At 36.1% G+C, this 21,495-nt stretch overlaps 1 protein-coding gene across 1 annotated transcript; it reads left to right on the top strand.

Moving 5' to 3' along the window:
* Window positions 1-162: 162 nt before the first annotated feature.
* On the top strand, window positions 163-2,137 carry LOC131431329 (putative neutral sphingomyelinase). The gene is made up of 4 exons (XM_058596982.1): window positions 163-390; window positions 450-623; window positions 704-887; window positions 1,059-2,137. Exons 1-4 carry the CDS (start codon window positions 353-355, stop codon window positions 1,881-1,883), a joined length of 1,221 nt encoding a protein of 406 aa, XP_058452965.1. The 5' UTR covers window positions 163-352; the 3' UTR covers window positions 1,884-2,137.
* The last annotated feature ends 19,358 nt before the right edge of the window (window positions 2,138-21,495 follow it).

The raw sequence follows: 21,495 nt of genomic DNA on the forward strand, positions 1-21,495 counted from the left end.
AGAGATCTAGCGAGATCTGACAAAATCTGGGAAAATTTGGAAAATCTGGCAAAATATCTGATTAGTTTTAGTGTCTGGCGAAACGAGAAAAATCTGGTGTTTGCCAGACAAATCTGGCAACCTGGCAACGCTGCTGTTGTCAGTGACCAGTGTTACTTTTGTCTGTCACTTATTAAGCTCAAACGAATGTTTTGTAGTGTAATCAGTTCAAACGATGTGAAATGTTGTGTTATGAAAACAAATAATATTGCTAACTCAGCGTTGTGAACTAGCTTAAGAAAATTGATTTTCTTGTTTCATTTTATGCTCGTTTTGTTAGACAACAATTGAACTAATACATTCCCAGTATGACATGGCTCTCGAATTGAGCATATTGACGCTAAATATATGGTGAGTGAAATCAATAGTTTTTTTTATCACCTCGGTATGTTACCAAAATTGTTTTACAGGGGCATTCCATATATATCTAAGGACCGCAGTGTTCGGGTTGTTGCGATTGGAGATGTATTGGCCAGTGGAAATTACGACATCGTTTCCCTGCAGGAAGTTTGGTCTGATAGTGACTATCAGTATTTGAAAAACCGTGTTGAAGGAGTGCTTCCATTTGCACATTACTTCTACAGGTATATTAAAATTGATTTTTGTTTTGAACTATACAAATGCTTTTATTTGATTAAATATATCGTGCATTCGGTTGTTTTAGTGGCGTAGTCGGTTCCGGCCTGGCTGTGTTTTCCAAGTACCCCATCATTTCTGCATTCTTTCATGCGTGGTCGGTCAACGGGTATGTGCATCGTATTCAGCATGGTGACTGGTTTGGTGGAAAAGGCGTAGGATTAGCCAAGATCTCCGTGAATGGGGAACTAGTACACGTGTATGCTGCTCATGTAAGTATCGATCGATAGAGTCTGATGGTTTACAAAAAAAAGTATTTAGAAAACTAATGAAACGCAGTATGTTATTGGGAATAAAGCGAATAATATGGCGTCATCAAAAAACGCAAATTGAAAAATAATTTTCCTATGCTTGCACTAACGATTCTGTTATGAATTTTTCAGCTTCACGCCGAATATGACCGAAACTTCGACGATTACATGTCACATCGAGTCATACAGGCTTACGATACTGCTCAATTCATTGAAAGTACACGAGGTAGCGCTGTTGTTCAGATTCTTGCCGGTGATTTGAACACTGAGCCGGGCGATTTGGCGTACCGGATTATTCGTACCAACACAAAGCTTACTGATTCCTACGATCGTACCATGTACACCAATGGCGAGCTGGGTACGAACGAGATCGCGCAGAATACTTACACCGATCCGGAGCTTGCCAAGAAGAGTCCTCAAGGTAAAAGAATCGATTATATCATGTATCGATTTGCAAATCATTACGAGGGTCATCAGTTGGAGCATCGTCTTCCACTACCGAACAGAATTCCAGGTAGAGACATAAGTTATTCGGACCACGAGGCAGTTTACGCCAAAATAATACTGAAAAAAGCAACGACTCAAACGGGTGGAGAAAGTGGAGAACCGACACAGAGCCAAAATAATGACCAGGAAACCGTCCTAGCTCTTAAGGAAAGTATTGTCATATGCAACGAAAGTTTGAAGAAACTGGAATCTGACAAGCGGAATTACATATTGATGGCAGTCGGAGTAGCTATCGTTTTGCTCAGCATGCTCGAATTAGATGCCCCTTACGGACTTAAAATGGCCTTTTTGCTGTTGAATTTTTTACTCTGTGGTGTGATACTTTTTTTCGTTTTTATGGCCACCATTTGGAACATCATGGAAAAGCATAGTACCCTAGCCGGGAAGCTGTCGATGGAAATTGCACTCAATGTGTTCAAAGGTGTCGATGGCGTTGGTGAACTTGGTTGAAATATCAGATTTGCTCACCAGAAATGTGATTTTTGAAATTCGTTGATCTGTAGGTTGTAAGACAATCGATCTTAAAGTTGAAATGATGACTGTTTATGGTCAGTAATTATGTTTAGGTGGTTTAGGGAAATTTTAAGTTGAAAGTTATGCATTATGTACAAATGCGTAAATTGTGCAGTACAACTATTTGAACGTATCATGTCTCTATACTCGTATTCGAATTCAAATTGTTACGAAATACATTACTAACACTACATTGACGTTATTATCACATTGAACCAAAAAGAAATTCATAGATTGGATGCACGTTTCGTTTTAATGTTGAAGATCGATATCAAGGCCCAATAAAATTATAAGTTTCAACAAAGTTAACAAACTGTCATTTTACCTGCTTTGTATTGCATGCTAAGCGATTATTGCAGTACGAGGGGCGTTCAAGTGCAAGCCTCAACCTTGCTAACCGCTTTGCACTCGCACTTATTCATCGCAGCGCTGTGGACTTAGCTTCCATCACATGTTGATGTGAGCTTGAACTTGACTCATCAGCTCATCGATCAGAAAATCGTTGGTTGTGATAGAGATGCTTTATATATGAATGTAATTATTTGTTTTCCATTCGAAACGAAAATTGCGTTTTACATTTATACTTTGCGCAAATCATAATAAGAGTATTTGCAAGCTGTCAGTGTATTTGTGTTCGCTCAGTTATAGAGTAACCGAGGTATATTATCCCATATTTGAAAGTACTTTGTAAAAATTATTATTAATTAAATATGAGAAAATTAAACACTGGTTCTGGCAATTATTATTAATTAAATATGAGAAAATTCAATACTGGTTCGCACTGAAACTGCGAAACAGTCAGCTTCCTCTAGAGACAACGAAAATCGTTCAGCGACTAGGTGACTACAACTAGTCAACCGTGGACTTCTGTTTCAATTTTTATGTTTCTGTACAGTAAAGAAAATGGACCGTTTTATCTACCACTTCGTAGAGTTCCTTTTCTAATAATCTCAATTTCACCAATCATAATGTATATTTAAACCATTTATTACAGTAAAATCAACAATCTTTGTTGAATACATTAGCTTAACCAATAGGATACAAATTGTTTCATTTGTTTCGAAATTTCGCATCGCCATAACGGACGTGTTAAAGATTTTCACCGTATTTGTTTAGTGATATTGGGCCGAAGCAAACATATTGGCTTTCGCAATCTGTTCAACTCATGAGATGGCTATAGGTACAGTTACCCTTTATCACATTTCTACAGGGTGCGCACAACATTTGAGCACAAAATGATTTTGAAATTCATTAGCATTAGCAGTTTATGTTGAGCTGCTAACGCTACCTAACGGTTCAATATAAACTGCTAAACATACATAAAGTTAATGTATAGTCATGTGCTATTAGCACAAACTGGTACCCTGCGGAACCCAAACCCCTAAATGGCTGAGGAAAATTCTTGTTGGCGACGAAAACAGGCTGAATGGTGTTCTGGGGATGTTCATTGGTCGCCCGTTCAATTACGCCACATACATAATAATCAAGGAGAATACAGTCAAGCGAACTAGGTTATCACATCAGTTTTAAAAATGTTAATACACTCGGAAGCCTCGGTTGGAAGAAATATGGTAGAACAACATGCATTCTGTTGGTTACACTTCCTAAAATTTTGACAGTGATTTTCATATGATTGCCACATTGTTTTCCATATAGATTTCAATTGGAAAACGGTTGACCGAATCAAGTGTGTAGCACATACTGTAGTAGCTGTAGTCATACTGGTCGTCAAATTGTGAGATAACTAAGTCCTCACTAGTTCCTATCTCATGCCTCCCCGAGCGCCTATGATTACATTTGGTCAACAGAACGGCGTCAATGGGTGCTATCGCCTTCTGCGTTAGTAGCAGAATGAGAGGGTGCGAAATGGCTTGTAGTTTGAAGCCCATCCTAAAGTGCAATATTTATCATAGTATATTGCAACATGTGGTTCTGTTGTGTGTTGCATTATTTGTTATATATTGAATTGAATTATATTACATTGTATTATATATTGCTGTTATTATTATTAATATTATTATTATTATTATTATTATTATAATTATTATTATTATTATTATTATTATTATTATTATTACTATTATTATAATTAATATTATTATTAAAAAGGAGATATTATATTGTATCATACTGTATTGCTTTATATTATGTTATATTATATTATATTATGTTATACTGTGTTGGATTATATTGTATTCTATTCAGAGATGCCGCAGGTAAAAATTTCAAATGTCTGCAAACAGGGTTGTCTGTATATCCGAAATGAAATCTGCAGTCAGCAAGTATGTCTCTTGCTGGCAGCAATTACTCTATAAAGCAAAAGTTTGTAAATTTTGACGAAAGTCTGCGAAAAACTCGATTTTCAAAAGTCTGCAAAAGTCTGCACATCAAAAAATGTCTGCAGCACTATGTGCGAAATCTGCATATTTACAAACAAATCTGCAGATCTGGCATCGCTGATTCTATTATATAGTGTTATGTTTATTGAATTATATAATATTACTAGCTGACAAGTCGAACTTCGTCTCTCCCAAAAATTATTTGTTCGAATTTATGTTTTCGGACAGCAGAATTGTCAAACGACTAAGTAGTTAACGTTTATCTCCATTATTTTTCTGATTACTTATCCTACAATCAACGGAATTCGACACACATTCGCTTTAGCTCAAAAAAGCAATATCACCAAAAATTAATGTGAAAATGTGAATTATTTTTCTGATTACTTATCCTGTTAAGAAAAAATTGAGCAAATGCACAGATTGTCATCCAATTATTTGAGTCAATAAAGAATCTCTCTCTAATGGCTTCGACATAATGGATATAAGGTGCCACGCTTTCTCTTGCAGATGTGATTCTTGCTTTCGGTAATGGTTAAAAAAGCTCACTAACCAGAATTTTGTATTGATAAACTTAACATATACATACAAAGCATACAAACCATTCTGAACAGTCCGTTTTAAGGAATTACTCATACTTGAATGGTCAGTTCCTTGTAAAGTTTTTAAGCAGCGAGAAAGTTTTCTCAGAACTTGTTCTGTATATTCAAGTTGCCAAAAAGTGTCACGCGTACTTTAGGGCTCTAATATAGTGGATATTGTTCAGGTACCAGGCCCGTACGCAGAGGGGGGGGGGGGGGTTTAGGGGTTTTAACAACTACATCCACACCCCTTCCCCACCCCCTCTCCACCAAATGGAAGATTCTTCAACATTAGGTTCCATGAACAATAGAGTACCTATTATATAAAAGTGCAAATAACTTGACTTTTCCTTCAAATTTGTGTGCCTTCCCCACCCTTGAATCCAATTGTAATATCCAATTAAGCACGTGACTCGAAATGACAAATAACATGAATCAAGTATGCATGTGAAATCTCCACACAAAACGTTGCGCGCCAAACGATTTTTTCTACGATCTAGTTAGAGTGCCTATAGTCACTCTAGATCTAGTATTCTTTTCTTCGACGACCAAACACTTATGCAACTCGTTGCGTGCCAAACATCAGTCGTAGATCTAGCAATCATTGACGACTTTTTCAACGGAAAATTCCATTGTCCATACAAAACAACTTTATGGATTTTTCCCACTTTTCTGCAAATTTTCCTAATTTTTTTATGTACGAACCCGGTGGGGGTAAAAACTAATCAAACAAAAATGATTCATGTAAATTCGTCCATCCGTTCTTAAGTGATGCGATTACAAAGAGTGATCTCTGCATTTATATATATATATATATATATATATATATATATATATATATATATATATATATATATATATATATATATATATATATATATATATATATATATATATATATATATATATATATATATATAATATATTATATTATATTATATTATACACTGAGGTCTTTTTTATGCGAATTTTTTTTGCGAAGTTTCAGAGTTATGCGGTTTTTTATGCGAATTTTCAGAGTTATGCGGATTTTTTTATGCGGTACGTAAACTCGCATAAAAAAAGACTTCAGTGTATTATGCTCAAGTATATCGACAACGGGGAGGAGCAGGGAGTGCATCAGGATATCTTACAAGTAAATGACTGGATGATGGAGTGGATTGCCAACCTGAGTCACGTGGGGGAAGCTTTCTGTTTCTCCCTGAAGGCCTGTAATGAGTAAGACGCACCCTTCTTACAAACAAACCATCAGGCGAGTTTAAGTTGGTACAGCGAAATTCTTTATTATATGGCCGGATGTTCTTGCTGGAAGGCGCCGGGCCCTCAAAATCCAGTTTGGCCTTCTTAACAGCAATTATATGAAAGCTATATGATAATCATCTTCGGATCTACTGTAAGTCTACACTGGTAATGCCTTGAACTGATGGTGGCTTCACACATACATATATACATATGTGCTGTAGTCATACTAGAAAATGAAGTGTTTAACACATCAAGTTCGATTCAATAGCAAAACACATCACATCCAAAGGAAAAACACATCAAATCTAAGTGAAGAATAATCTAATCTTGCTTCTTAGAGATTTTGCACATACAATCTTAAAACAAATCGCTTTGATCATTGAAATGTAAAAGCATATCTAATTGCTATTTACATATGAATCAATCGTGCAATTGAATTTTTATCAATATACCTGCTGTAAAATCCATATATTCGACAGCATTGGGAGTCGAAACTGGTTCGGGTCGCCATTAGAAAAGTGAATTTTTTGCATGTATTTGAATGAATTTCAAACATTTCAAAGTATCGATTTGAGCAATTGATTTTTATGTAGAGTTGAACTGAACATCTTTCTGTCATAATTATACTAACTTGTTCATCATTCATTGCCAACACTCGGAGAAGTTTACAAATAATCGGTAAATAAAAGAGCATCGTGAACTATTACTATTCTTCGGTAAATTTCACTGAAACCCGTGAAATGAAGGGAGCACATAAATTAAAAAATTACTAACAAAATATTTTCGTCCAACAAGTAACTTATTGATTATTACGAGGAGATTAAGAACTTACTATTCAATAATGACAAATTAAAAAATATAAACAATAAAAAACTTGCTTACCATCAGGAAATTACAGGAATTATGATTCTCACCGAAAAAGACAGTAATGTTAACTGAAGTTTGTCATTATAATTAAAAGTAAAATAAAAACGATTGTTCCGTAATATTTGTATAGGATTTACCGAAATCCGTTAGTTTTTTGACAGACGACTGTGAATTGGGTCGATTTTACAGTTCTTCTAGTGAAAATAATGTTTTACAATTCATAACCAAAAAAATAATTACTGAACGTCAAAAGAGAAATTTGGTGTGTAATAATCTACATAATCCAGCTATCAGGAATCAGAACAAATTGGCTCAAATGGCACGTTCCCATTGATACTTGGAGATTTGTGCCTTGCCATCAATTTGTTTTTAGCATCATTTTCCCGATATATGAGAGGGAAAGAATTGAATGGAAATGGTAAGGTTTGGACTAGGATGGGGAAAATTGACGACACAAAAACACAAAAAAGCAGAAGTAAGTTCTGCACCCCTAAGGGATGCTGAACAATATGCTGGGGATCACATTTAGTGGAAGCAGAAGTTTATTCTGAACAGTCTGCTGTAAAACCTATTTAGGTTTGTTACTATGCTTTCTGATGAACGATGCACAGTTGATAAAACCTCCAACCACCGAGAGGATTTGGAGAATTTACAAAAGCGACACCATTCTGCACTCCCGGAAGAATGCAGAACGATTCGCAGTATGTACGAGCAGAAGTAAATTCGGTACCCCATAAAGGATGCCAAACAATCTGCTAAACCCTATTTAAGGTGAATACAGAAAGGATTTATTCACTACAAGAAGAACAATGAACCCTTCTGACTATAGCTCCTTATCACATTGGGTGAGAAACGAGAGAATATCCTTTTGTTGGCATGTTTGGATGCAGCCCAAGAACGAATCTTGTGCTTTATCCAACTAGTTGAAAGTGGTAAAGCTGGTTCCGGACCAACGAAATCATTCGTTGCACTAGCTCTAGCCAACTCATCATTGCCGATTGTATACCACACAGAATCGCGTAGATTTCTGCTTCGAACACAGTACAGTATTTAACAAGTGAATGAGACTGCTCTAGCCTCATTTCACGACAGTAGACACCAGTACCAGCACGACCATTCAACAGAGAACCGTCCGTATAACAAACTATGTGTTCATCAAGTTGTCGTTCCAGACAACCAGACAACCATTCCTCACGAAGAGGATAGCTCACATTGAATGTTTTGGAAGGAAAACTGAATGTGAGAGTTAGGTCACTAGGAGCGAATAAATACTCATCCCACGTAACAATTCGAGACCACAAGCGAGTGTGGCTGGTAGCATAATCTAATGGGTTACTGTTCCAAAGCCCTGTAACCTTGAGACGGTATGCACACATTATCTTGTTTTAGGAACACGTGTTGTGGTTTAATGCACAGTAGCGCCTCTAGAGCAGCAGTAGGAGTTGTCGTGAATGTTCCTGTCATCGCTATTAGGACCATCCTTTGGAGATGATTTAACTTTGACTAAACTGTCGCAACATCTCCTTTCTGCCACCATACAAGACATCCGTATGCTAAAATTGGTCTAACGATAGTTGTGTAGATCCAATGAATGATGACTTTCTAAAAGCTCGTCTGCATTGGCCGAAAGCCTCGCAAGCTTTTTTAATCCTGACGTCATTGTGAGCAGACCAATTCAGTTTTGAATCAAGAATAACTGCGACGTATTTAACTTGATCAACCACAGTGACCTCTGAACCGAAGAACTGTAACGGACGAGCTCCTGTGATTATCCTACGATGAGTGAAAAGCACCATTGATGTTTTGCCCGGATTTACAGATAATCCAACCTGACAACACCATTGTTCAACAGATCGCAGGGCTTGCTGCATTAAATCAAAGAGAGTGATAATGCTTATACCGGTCATCAATATATGATAATCGTCGGCAAAACCATAAGTCGGAAATCCAAGGTTATTAAGTTTCCTTAACAAACCATCAGCGACTAGGTTCCAAGATATTCCGTTCACGACTGCATTGTTTAACTTCATGCAGCCATTCAGTCCTCGGCACTGAAATACACCTTGACTTAGGAGTTCCTATTTTTGTGGCCTTTTACGACATGGAACAGGAAACCAGTGGATCAATTCTTGGTAGAAAATAATTCCGCCGGATGCCACACGGCTTACCTGTTAGGTGGACTTATACCACCGGTACAGGTGGACCGTAGCATTATTCTTAGCCAGTTGGGAAACCGCTACCGACACTACACGGCTATCTAGGCTGCTCAGAGAGGGAAGTTGACATTGATGGACAACTTCCATGGATGGCCGAGCAGCCGTGAAACTAAGTATTTGGATTTACACTGCGACCTGTAATTTTTTCATTTCTGATTCTTCGGACTATATCCCATATAAACACCCCGATTATGTGTTTCGGTTTATGTTCAGTTTTGTGTATGGAGCGTGAAATTTTCATTTTGTGTTTAGATGGAGTTCCAGTTATCCAATTCATTTCACTCTCGATAGTAGTATTACCATCTTGGATGCATTCCTCACCCGGTAGTAATTAAAAAAAAGAAAAGATCATGCAATGGAAGGGAGTTGCTTTTTCAACTTTTCTTGTCATGCCGCAAATATCATAAAATTGGGATGTAATACCAGATGTTGGAGTGTTCATTACACCACAATATTCGAATTTTATTAGGGGTGTATGTATTTAACTAGGGATCTATTAACCAGAAGATCTACGATGCGTAGGAGATGCGCATGGTTTTGTCTAAGTTGGCTAAATCGGGTCTTAGCCATAATTTTTCATCCGGTAGGTAATGTGCTAGTAAGTGAGGAGCTCTCGAATAATGTGATCTGATTTCGCATCAGATTGAAAGTTTCGCATAATTTGTTACTTATTGTAATATTGACCTAATTCTTCAATTTATTCAAGAAGGGAGGTATAACCCAAATATGAATCAAGTATGTTGTTATTTATTTCGATAAAATTACTCAAAACCAATCATATTTGCTACCTCTGATCTTGAATAATCATAATATTTTGTTAAAAATTGAATACAGACAAAGGAATTATAAAAAATAAATCAGTCTAATTGCTAAAACTCTCTTGTATATACTCTGTAAACAAGTAACTCACACAATGTAGTCGCCATTTAATCACGTTATCCACCTGGTAAAATTTCAATATGGGAATTTCACTGCGGTTGTCTTGTTCGTCACTCGGAATTTAATTACTAAAGTGATAACGAAATCATTTTGATCCATTCTGTAGTATTGTCATTTTCTGCTTTTTCAATTTTATGTTAGTCGCATTTGTGCTAACATTATACCACCTAAAGTAAAGTAACCATCTGCAAGCTTTATTGTGAACAGAATCCATTACCTACTTGAAACACTGTAAGAAGAGCTTCGTCGTAACAACACACAATATAGACGAGTATAGATTCTAGTGTAGAAAGACGAAATAACCATGTGCATATAAGCCAGAACCTTTTTTTAAATTAATTTTAAATGGAAATCTGACCTTTAGTCGTGTTTCAAAATTATAAATTGTGTTACTTAAAAATTACCAATGAGATTTCATTGTTTTGTTTCATTGTAACTCTCAGGTCTTATTTCTCCTAATGTTTCAAGGAAATCCGGGAAAACCGATTCCTGTGTTGATAATTATTTTTAACAAGAGTTTTGATCGATGCAAATTTTCCTTCATTTGTAAGTTGTGTATTCGAATGATTGTAACGTACGAACAGGAAATTTCATAGAAGGAATTACAGATTTTACTTTATCATATATCTTCATTGGGCGAACGAATGGAACGAAAATATATCAAATATTGTTTGTTATATTGAGACATACGAGTAAAATAATAATTTATCTAAATTGAACGTGGGAAATGTAAGTGTACGACGCTCTGTTCAATCAAAATGTACTCTGAAATGTGCTTAATCGCATCCCAGGATAGTTGAAGTGGTAGAATGGTAAAACAATTTTAATGATTGGGGGTTTGCAAAATTCGAGTCCTGTCTCTGAAGAAAGCTGTCAAAATACACAGTCGGGATGAAAATCATTCGAAAATACTATCCGGAATTTAGTTACCTCATTATTTAGGATATGACTTGAATATTTATTTCTAATTTAGGATCAGTATGACGGGACTATGGACTACTGAATAAATTATTTTAGATTGTAATTGATATACTAAATTCTTTATTCTGTTTCGCACGATAGATTGAAACGGAATCTGATTATTTTTTTTAAATTGAAACTGAGCTTACGGACGGTTAGTTTTTTTTAAATACTGTGAAACTTTAGGGTTCAGCTATGGTAAATGGCACAAAAAACATAACTGATATATGATTTTCGGAAGACTCTCTTATCAGCTTGCAATCAGAATTTTCTTATTCTTCAAACATTTTTGACACTTCCTCCTCGAAACTTATTTTTTAAATGAAGTAATATACTTTTCAGTATTTTATAATTTTACTTTTTTTGGATCGAATTATATCTTAAAATTAATTATATTATTATCCTCTATCGATTTTTACCTTTTTTTATATATATATATATATAAAAAATAGGTATAGAATTCGCTCAAACTTTCGAAAAATTTTCCGAGGCCCGGAGGGCCGAATGACATATACCAATCGATTCAGCTCGACGAACTGAGCAAATGTCTGTGTGTGTGTATGTGTGTGTGTCTGTATGTGTGTTGTCAACTAAGAGGTCGAGATCTCAGAGATGGCTGGGCCGATTTTGATCAAACTAGTTGCAAATGAGAGGTCTCCCCGTCACCCAAAACGCTATTGAATGGTTTTGAGATCGGATGTTTACTTTTTGAGTTATACGAAGTTTTATGTCAAAATTTTCAGTTTTTTGACAGTATCTGTCACAATTGACCTTGAAAACAGAATATGTTTTCAGACTTAGATTCCGCACGATAATACCTATTCAACAAGCCATAGATTGTTGAAATCCGTCCATTTTTAACGGAGATATCGAAATTTTTGTGTAAACGACTTTTCCCCCTATTCCAGCAGTAGGAGTTTTGAGCGCTGTATGACAAAGCAATGCTTGGGAGCAACGGAAAACACGATTTTTTATTCTGTTACATACAATTGTTTCTAAGTACCAAAAAGACTGTGTACAGCATCCTTCTTCATGACAATTTGTCTCGGACCGATTTTAGCACGGCTCGTTTTTGGCAACATAATCATTCGAATATGACATATATAAACCAGATGATGGCAGATTTTTTTTTAATTATATTGTTTTAAACTACTTACAGCAATAAATGCTGGAAGAACATAACATCCATATACCATTCGAATCAGTTCGTCGAGATCAGCAAATGCGTGTGCGACAAATAATTTCACTCAATTTTCTCTGAAAATTTCTTTTCTACAAATTCAGATTCATACGAAAATTCGTATGCTCCCAAACAAAGTTTCTGAATAATGTTTGGTTCCGACCTCTGGTTCCGGAACTACAGGATGATATATGAAATGAAATCAAAATTGTGTAACTCATTCTTCTCGTAGATGGCTGAACCGATCTAAGATTCAAATGAAATCTAAGAATCATCTAAGATGCAAATGAAAAGTTTCAAGATTCTTTAAAACATCTTGCTCTTTAGTCAGATCCAACTTCCGGTTTCGGGGATACAGGGTGATTTGTATAAAAATGTCTATTCCACATAAATTAATCAGGTTTATCGTGTTAGCAGATTTGGATAGTCGATAAAAAAAAATAACTTTTTTCAGTTTTAGTGGTATTCAGTTGTCGATTCAGAAGGCACCTAAAAATTTAATTCGTGCTATGATTTCTCAAAGATGTCTTCACTGATTTTCAAATATTTTGAAACAAATGTAAACTATACAGCTACTCAGGTGAATTTATCTGACTTCGGCCATACCGATTTTAGAATTCCGGTTCCAGTATAAAATCGTTTCTCAAAGCTCAATCGTTTTCTCAAAAAATCCTAATCAAATTTCAGAAACAAAAATTCAAATTGAATTAAACTTATATACAAAATTAATTAGTTTTATACATACATACAAAAATTAATGAATTTTATCCAATTAAGCTTCAAAGTTGTACTCAAAACTGTAATTTATTCGTCATATGGCCATACGAATCGGTTTGGGTTATGCTGGTTCCTGAATACCGGCTCTGGAAGTACCTTAAATTACCGTTAACTCTAAAGTGGAACCTACATATCATGGCATGTTTAATCGATTATCACACTTCTAGATTTAAATTCGATTGTATTTGCAGTTTCGACATTACAGAGTAATGAGTGATTACAATCTCAAACTGTCGCTTAAAACGACGGTCATTAAAATAATGTAATGAAAACTTAAACACCGAAGAATATTCATGCAAAAAACACATGCGGATTGATAAAAAAAGGTATCATCTCACTGCTAGGTGGATTAATCACGTTTTTGTTATAGTACTTGAAAAAATTATTTCTTTTTACCATAAAGCGAAAATGTGTGATTTATTGTGTTGAGATAAAAGAAACAAGATGAAAAGTTCGAAACGTTTCGCGGGTATAAAATCGATTAATACTAAGTTCTAGATGAAAATCGCCATTCGTTAATGTGCGTAACAAATTGTATTACACCAGCAAAAAATAATTCATCAGTCATGTTTCAGTTCGCGTGATCAAATTCATGTTATCTGTATATATTCATTAGAGGAAACAAAGTCAAAACATCGTTGACGGTATGAAAATGTAGACATCCAGGTAGAGTCAAGGCGTGCAAAATTGATTGTTTCTCGTTTGTTATTGGAAAATTCGTTTTACTCGAAGATCCGCTCTATTATCTCAACTGATACTAACATACGGCCTCCGGACGTTCATCGTGCGGTAAATTGTAAAGTCATCGACAGAGTCCAGTGGATTTTCCCATAGACTAATCACCTATTTTTCAATTAAATGACAAGGTTCAGGAAAGTTCATAATTTTAAATACAATCGGAAACTGTGGGAAATGGTCTCCGATGGCGGATTAACATTCGGTACAGTAAATCGATTCTAAGCCGACTGTGTGATTTTTCCACCGTAAATACTCGTAATATGTTCACACATCCGCGCTGATATCAAGTGATATGCGATTATACTTGATATACGAAGATATCATGTGCCATATCACTCAATATCCCATATATGTTTATTATCAACGCATATAACCATTTCTGCACGATATCCGGAATATCACGAACGATATCATGTAGAATTATCAAAAGTTGCGACTAGCAACACGGATAATGGTATTGAACGCACTCATTCATGAATGTCACTTTGAGATTGACAATAAAAAATCATTATAATTTTGAATTTTTTTAACGAATATTGGCGTTCGATGACCAGTAACACTTCCGGTGAAACTCGGTGTTAGTCCGGAGAAAATTCGAGTATTTCGCAAGAAAGAAAGGATTTTCAGCCGCACTTTGACGATTCGACGCAGCCACACCGCGAGATTTTCGCTTGTAGTCAAGTGAAAATAAAGCCCATTGGACTATAAACGAAAATTAATTGCCAATATAGCCATAGTTGCTGTACCATCAATTCGGCGTCATCTCAAGTGAGGTGAAAAGAAGAAAAATTAAGAAGAAGAAGATTACCAGTTAATGCCAAACTGCAATTATTGATTGAATTGTAGGAGAGAAAAGCAATATTATTGATCTTACTCCTAATGGAAACATTCAATATGACAACTTGATTGTCAAACGATATCATTTCGATCATATGTGAACACTTCGACACGATTTGCATATACCTTATGATCAAGAAAGAACCGGAATTTGATTAAAAAACGCAAAATTTCAATTTTTAATAAATTTCTTTATTATCGCCTTCAAAGTACTCTCCTCCTGCCTTTAGTATAGCCTTTAGTTCACGCAGCGAATTCTCTGTTATGGTCTCTATGGTCTCAAAACGCGTTCCTTAATGACAATTTGAGTCTGGGGAAGAGGAAAAAGTCACACGGGGCCATATCAGGAGAGTACGGTGCTTGGTTGATGATATTGGTTGAGTTTTTGGCCAAAAACTGCGACACAACCAACGCACACACGACGCTGTTTTTGAATGAAATTCAGCTTTTTTGGCACCAGCCGAGAAGCGACGCGTTTCAAACCCAAAACATCAGTTAAAATGTGTTCGGCTGATCCATAAGAGATGCCCAACAACACAGCAATCTCTCTAATCGGTACAGAACGATTTTGCAACACGATTTGCTTCACCGATTCAATGTTTTCTTCAGTAACAGATGTTGTTGGGCTGCCAGGGATCTCATCATGATCCAAGCTTGTACGACCACCTTTGAAGCGTTTATACCACTCGTATGCCTGTTTTTTTGCTAGACACGATTTACCAAAGGCCTTTTCTAACATTTTCAACGTTTCGGAACACTTAAATCCATTTGCAATACAAAATTTGATGCATGCACGTTGTTCTAAATTTTCATCCATTATAAAAATCGCCACACGAACATTTTCCAACTTCTTTGTATAGACGCCAAACAAAAACTAATCGTACGATATGCGTCAAAATTTGACAGAATGTGTAATGTGTACCAACGATTGGACGAGCGCGGGAATTTTAAAATGAAAATTCCGGTTCTTTTTTGATCATAAGGTATTCTCGGTATTTCAAGTGATATCAGCGCTAATGTGAACATGATATTAATCTTTGATGGTTTTGATATAGATAAACTCAAGATTACGAAGTCCCATATAAATCATTGAAAAAAAACTTGTTCAGTAATCGTAAGCCCATGAACTCTGTAATAGTACCACAGACTAACAGACAGGACACTCAAATTAGATTCTTCAATCATTTTAACGGTCATTTCGAATATTCCTTTATTTGGGACAGTACTCACATGTGTCATGATGGCGCCACGTTACTCTATTAAAAACATCCTGTCTGTCATCTATACTGTGTTTATTTTTTTTCATTTACCAACAGAGTTGCCATTCATACAGAATTACCTGTAATGTATTGATTTGTATACGTCCTTGCGAATTTCATGCAGGATACAGATTTAATACATATTGCCAAAACTGTATACATAATTGTGTCTACTTCTCATCCTCCAACGCAAGACAAAATCGAACCCGTTTTGTTACAATATTTACTTGCTTCTGGTCTGCCGCCACTTAATTTCGGGTGAAAACTACCAACACAATAAAAAATAGTCTAGATGAACAACGTTGAGTCAAATAAATGGTTACCTTCCAACACCGCGAAAAAGTTAAATATATTATCAACGTAGTCCAATAATTTATTGTGACGATTCATTTTCAAATATTTTGATGAAATCAGGCATCCCTGCAAGCAGCTGATCGGTGTTGACAAACAAGGGGAAACCAACTAGTAAAAAAACTTTTACATAACACAAGGGGTGTACAGATAGTAAATAGTTCGCGCAGTACAATATAGGTGGAGCTAGTGCATCACGAAAAATTATATAAGAATTTACTCATACTGTCATGTCTGTTAGTCTGTGATAGTACATTATTAGTAGTCCCTTGTTAAAAAGCCTCGATAAACATAGAAAAGCGTCGCAAAAATACCAAGGTTGCGCTACAATATTGAAAGAAAATAAACAAAAGTTTACAAGTTTTGCGTAAAATATTTTTTGATCTGATTGCTTCTTAAGTGAATTAAACCGTCTTATACTAATTAAATATTAGGCTAGGTGAATATAATAAATTACTTCTACATTCGAATACAAAGAACCGCGGAAAGTGCTGCGAGATTGTTCGATATTTGAACACGATTTGTTACTAATATGAAAACAAACATCATCATAGTTACGGTGCATAAAGCGACTGGACGTTTATTGTTTCGGTTCTACTCAGAGATGCCATTTATACAGATTTATCTGTATTATACAGATTTTTAAATACGCATACAGATTTAATACAGAGTACAGATATTATACAGATTTTCTAAATTTTATACAGATCTATACAGATTTCACAAAAAGTAAGAAAGAAAAAATTAAACTATTTCGCCTGAGCTATCTATTAGTTTCTATTTCTTCGCGTTTCGTCTTCGGCTTGTCAATGCTCAAAGCAGTTTGAACTGCACTGCCATCTCGCGCCTAGCAGATCAATCTATACCGCTAAGCATACGTAAAGTTAGCACTATTTATGCAATCCTCAAATGATATTGTACAAGTGCCATATTGTTTCTGACGTCTCAGGCTTAATACTGGCCGTCGCAAAATGTGAACATTTAGGGGTTTTGTTGGTTTGTGCAAAAAGCACATATTTTTTATTTTTTCGCGTCACAGTTTCTGCACAAACCAACAAAAACTCCTAAATGTATCTATTAGTATTTGATTGCAATGACGAGATAAAAATTTATCAATCAACGGACTATATATATAACTTGAAATCAATTTGAACTGATATTAAAGGAAGTCATCAGTTCGGGTTTACATCTCATCCAAGTCAGTCGATAAAACAAAATCGCTTACGTTGGGGACAGAAGAAACCAAGTACAGTATTGTGTAGTGAACAATAGACCTCGAAAATGAGTGAACCAAACGAACAAAAGCTACCGCCGGTACGAAAGAATACAATTATTGTTGACTTCAGACAGTGCAAAATTCGACCTTCGATACGAGAACTTGAAGGTTTGCTTAAGGAGCAAATGCATCTTGACATTAAACGTGTGCATTTACTTCAATGCAATAAGACCAATAATGTTGTTTATATCCAGTTCTATAAAGAGTTGGATGCAATTCAATTCGCTAAAGACAATAATAATGTGCACTATGTGGAGCTTGAAGATATCAAGTACAACATTCCAGTATATATGGAAGATAGTGCTATAGAAGTGCGTGTGCATGATCTTCCCTCAAGCGTCATCGATCCTTATATTCGCCATACCATGTCCCAATACGGAGAGATTCTCTCTATCGAAAAAGAAAAGTGGAAGAATTTTTTCCCCGGTATTCTAAATGACGTACGTTTATTACGCATGTGCTTGAGGAGGCCTATACCTTCTTATGTGACATTCGGTCAGGATACAAGAATACCGTGCAAATCACTTGTTACCTATGACAATCAGATGGCCACATGTCAATATTGCCAAAAAGCTGTTCACTACGGTAAGCCATGTGATAAACCGGACAAGGAGACAACTATACCAAAGGACAACGGTGCTCCCTTCACATCAACCCCAAGCAACCCCAGTACACCTGTGACAGTCACCAAGAACAGGGAAGTATCCCCTTCAACGAAACCATCCAACGTAACCCCTATAGAACAAAGTACACCAGCTGCAGTTAACAGCTTACCATCCAAATAACCAGCAACTACAAACAATGTACAACAAGGCGCATCTACAGCAACTAGCAACGAAATCAACAACAATACCACGGCAATGGAGGACGAGACGAACCACGAACAAACTGCCCCTCAATCCTCGCAGGAGGAAAATGGAAGCTCCTCTCCCCCTAGAAAAAGGGTGACAACGAGATCCAATACAAAAAAAAATTATCTAAAAACTCAGGTAAATCGGCCACGTAAAGCTTGTACGCAAATAGGCCTGAATAAAATATCTTTTAAATAAAAAAAAGGAATTCATGGCATCATGAAACTTTGTCAGACTGAGAGCTATATGACCTGAACTTATGAAGTCAAAATTTTCAAACTATTAAATTTCGTCGATGAACTGTAAGCGCGGCAATGACTTACGGAGATATGAAGAATGAATGCTCATTAAATCTTTTATTCTTTAATCATAATCTATTGGAATAACATCTTCTAGCATTATTTTATTGTAGAAAATTCATTTTATTAGTGAGTACAGATAAATACAGATTTTTTCGCAAAGCAATACAGATTTTCTATGAAAATATCTGGCATCTCTGTCTGCGACTGACGGTGAATCGAGTGCTTCGAGGGGTCCTATATGAATGGTACATGAAAAAACATTGACCATTCCATCTTGAGTTTATCTTTGGTTTCGAGTCTCTTAATATTTGGTTAGTGAACAAATGTAAGAAGGGCAAAAACCACCAGTTTGAATACAAACTACATATTTTGTATGTGTAAAATGTTAGCTAAACTGATGATAATCTATTGAATAGCACTGGCTATCAAAGTTGTGTTTCAGCACTTGTTTTTTGTGAGAAATGTGTAAACAAGTCTTTATTAATTTGTTAAATAACACAATTTTAGTAACCGCCCGTGTGTTGCTACTCCGTTATTGATTAAAACCAATTAAGCTTCCAAAAATCATCTGCATTCCCACATTTTCGATAAATATTATCATGTGTTTATTGCTCTGGATAGTCAGCTATCGAGAATACATTGCAATTCTATTGCGCCGGATAACCGGCTGTTGGGAGGTTCTCTATCATTTCATACAATAACTTTCTTGTTTTCAATGATACCGTTTTATATGTCCCTAGTTGTAAATTTGAATGACTCATTTTGAGTATTGTACGGAGGGAGTACTTCCAGTTTTTCATATTACTGGGAAATATCTACGAGTGACTTATCTTTAGATAATGTTATTTTTTTAATCAAAATTTGAAATTTATTCAAAAGTCGACTCAACTTTTCGGTATACAGCTCTAATGTTGGGTATTTTACTCCGAGAAACTATTTATTACTAGTCGTTCCGAGGCTTCAAATGGGAATCACCGGCATAAAAAGTGTAACTATCCCTTGAATGTTCTGGGAATTCATGCCCGTTTACACACGATTATCGCTTCGAATTGATTACATTGATATGTTTCGATCAGGTGATGCAGCTTGCTGATACATCATTACAAAATGTAAAGATTGCGATATCTAACGTGAGAAAACGGCGTGTTTTGCATAATTGTTCTAGTAACTATAAATCTGGAATGAAATTTTCATAACAATTATACTTTACAGTGCAATACGGTTTTTTTTAGCGAATCACCTAACCATCCGAATTTACCGAGATAGCAACTTTACATTGTGAACAAGCTTTCCTGCAATTTATCTTCCGTGAAGGCTCTGGCATTGACGATAGAGTTTGCGTCTGAAGATTGGAATAGTTAGTTCAAAGAGGCCAATTTATCATTTTCCTTCTTTCGAATGTGGATTTGTGCTTCGGACCATTATCTTGAGAAACTCAACTCCTGTTGTCAAGTCCGAACATCTCTTTATTTATTTATTTATTTGGGAGCAGGGAAAAGCCCGATGGAGATGAAATTTAGCAATCTCTCTCCAGCAGGCATAAAACCTCCTCATCAGTATCAACAGATTACAATGATCCAATAGATACATTCGGACTTAACACTAACAATTAGAACTAACAATCAAAACTAACAATTAAAACTAAATCTATAATCCTATAACTAGTTGATGACACAAAGCATCAAATGGCAGTAATAGTGCTCTTTCTTAAAAGGTGAGAGAGAAGAAAAAAATGGGTAGGCGAATGGAGTACCATCTCTTCTGGAGGATTCATGTGGCTTCGTCATTAAATTTCGTGCAGTTTTGCTGCATTCATATTCTTAAACTCCTACTTTCCGATGGGTTCACTTTTACCGGATGTCTGACAGAGCGTTGAATGAATTCGATACTGTTTCCTAACCAGGCACGTTTTACTGGAACTCATGCCCATGTTTCTTTGTTTTCGACCTCAGTTGCTTAGAGGTTTCCAGCTGCTCGGTCTCGGCTTCTAGTAAACGTCATCTGATGGCGCTGAGACCGACTTGCATTCCTTTTTTGGCGAATGTAACTTTGGCTTTTTGTAAACGCTAAGTAAAATTCCAGTAGCCGTTCCTAAAAATATTTTTGTTACGCAGAGTTTATTTTAAATAGCAGCTCTATCAATCTGTCGTGTTTTTTTTTGGTTTCAATTATAGAGGTTTTAAACACTTTAAGGTCATTCACCTCTTCGGACCAGAAAATTTTTCTGACCCTATGTGCGGGGTTGGGAATCGAACCCAGGTGGGCTGCGTGATAGGCATCGACTATCCCATCACGCTATACCCGTCCCATGCTGTCGTGTTTTCTACACGTCACACTCGTTTTCACATGTTCCAGAAAGTCAACTTATCATATTTTTTGACTTATTTCAATCACTTCTTAACGAAACTTTTCGACGCTTTTTTCTTAATTTCGCCTGAATGCCCCGAAATAACTCGCTTGCATGCGCCTGACAGATTTCCCCCCAGACGCCTTGCAGTGTCTGCCAGAAGGTTTTGCCGGAATGCTGACAGAATTCTGACTAGAGTCTAGTAACAATGCCACAGCCTTTTCCGGCACAGAATTTCGCCTAGCGGGTATTAACGGTTCTGTTTTTGCCGGATTTTTGCCATACAAGACTGTCAGAACCGTTTTGAATCGGTTCTTCACTTTGAGCGCCTTTGATTTTATTTTTTTCCTTGAAAGTATAAGTGAAGTGCAATAACATAGCTTTTGCACTACTTAATATTATTTGCAAAGCTTCTTATCTCAATATACCAGTATTTTAATTACATTTACCTGGTCTCAAGACTCGTTTTCATTGTTGGATGTACATGCAG

The sequence above is a fragment of the Malaya genurostris genome, chromosome 2 (assembly GCF_030247185.1).
Source record: "Malaya genurostris strain Urasoe2022 chromosome 2, Malgen_1.1, whole genome shotgun sequence".
NCBI lineage: Eukaryota > Metazoa > Arthropoda > Insecta > Diptera > Culicidae > Malaya > Malaya genurostris.

Excerpts from the sequence above, each read along its gene's own strand:
- LOC131431329 (XM_058596982.1), top strand. The coding sequence starts at position 353 with ATGGCTCTCGAATTGAGCATATTGACGCTAAATATATG. Across the intron at positions 624-703 it reads TTTGCACATTACTTCTACAG|TGGCGTAGTCGGTTCCGGCC; the intron begins GTATATTAAAAT and ends CGGTTGTTTTAG. Across the intron at positions 888-1,058 it reads TACACGTGTATGCTGCTCAT|CTTCACGCCGAATATGACCG; the intron begins GTAAGTATCGAT and ends TGAATTTTTCAG.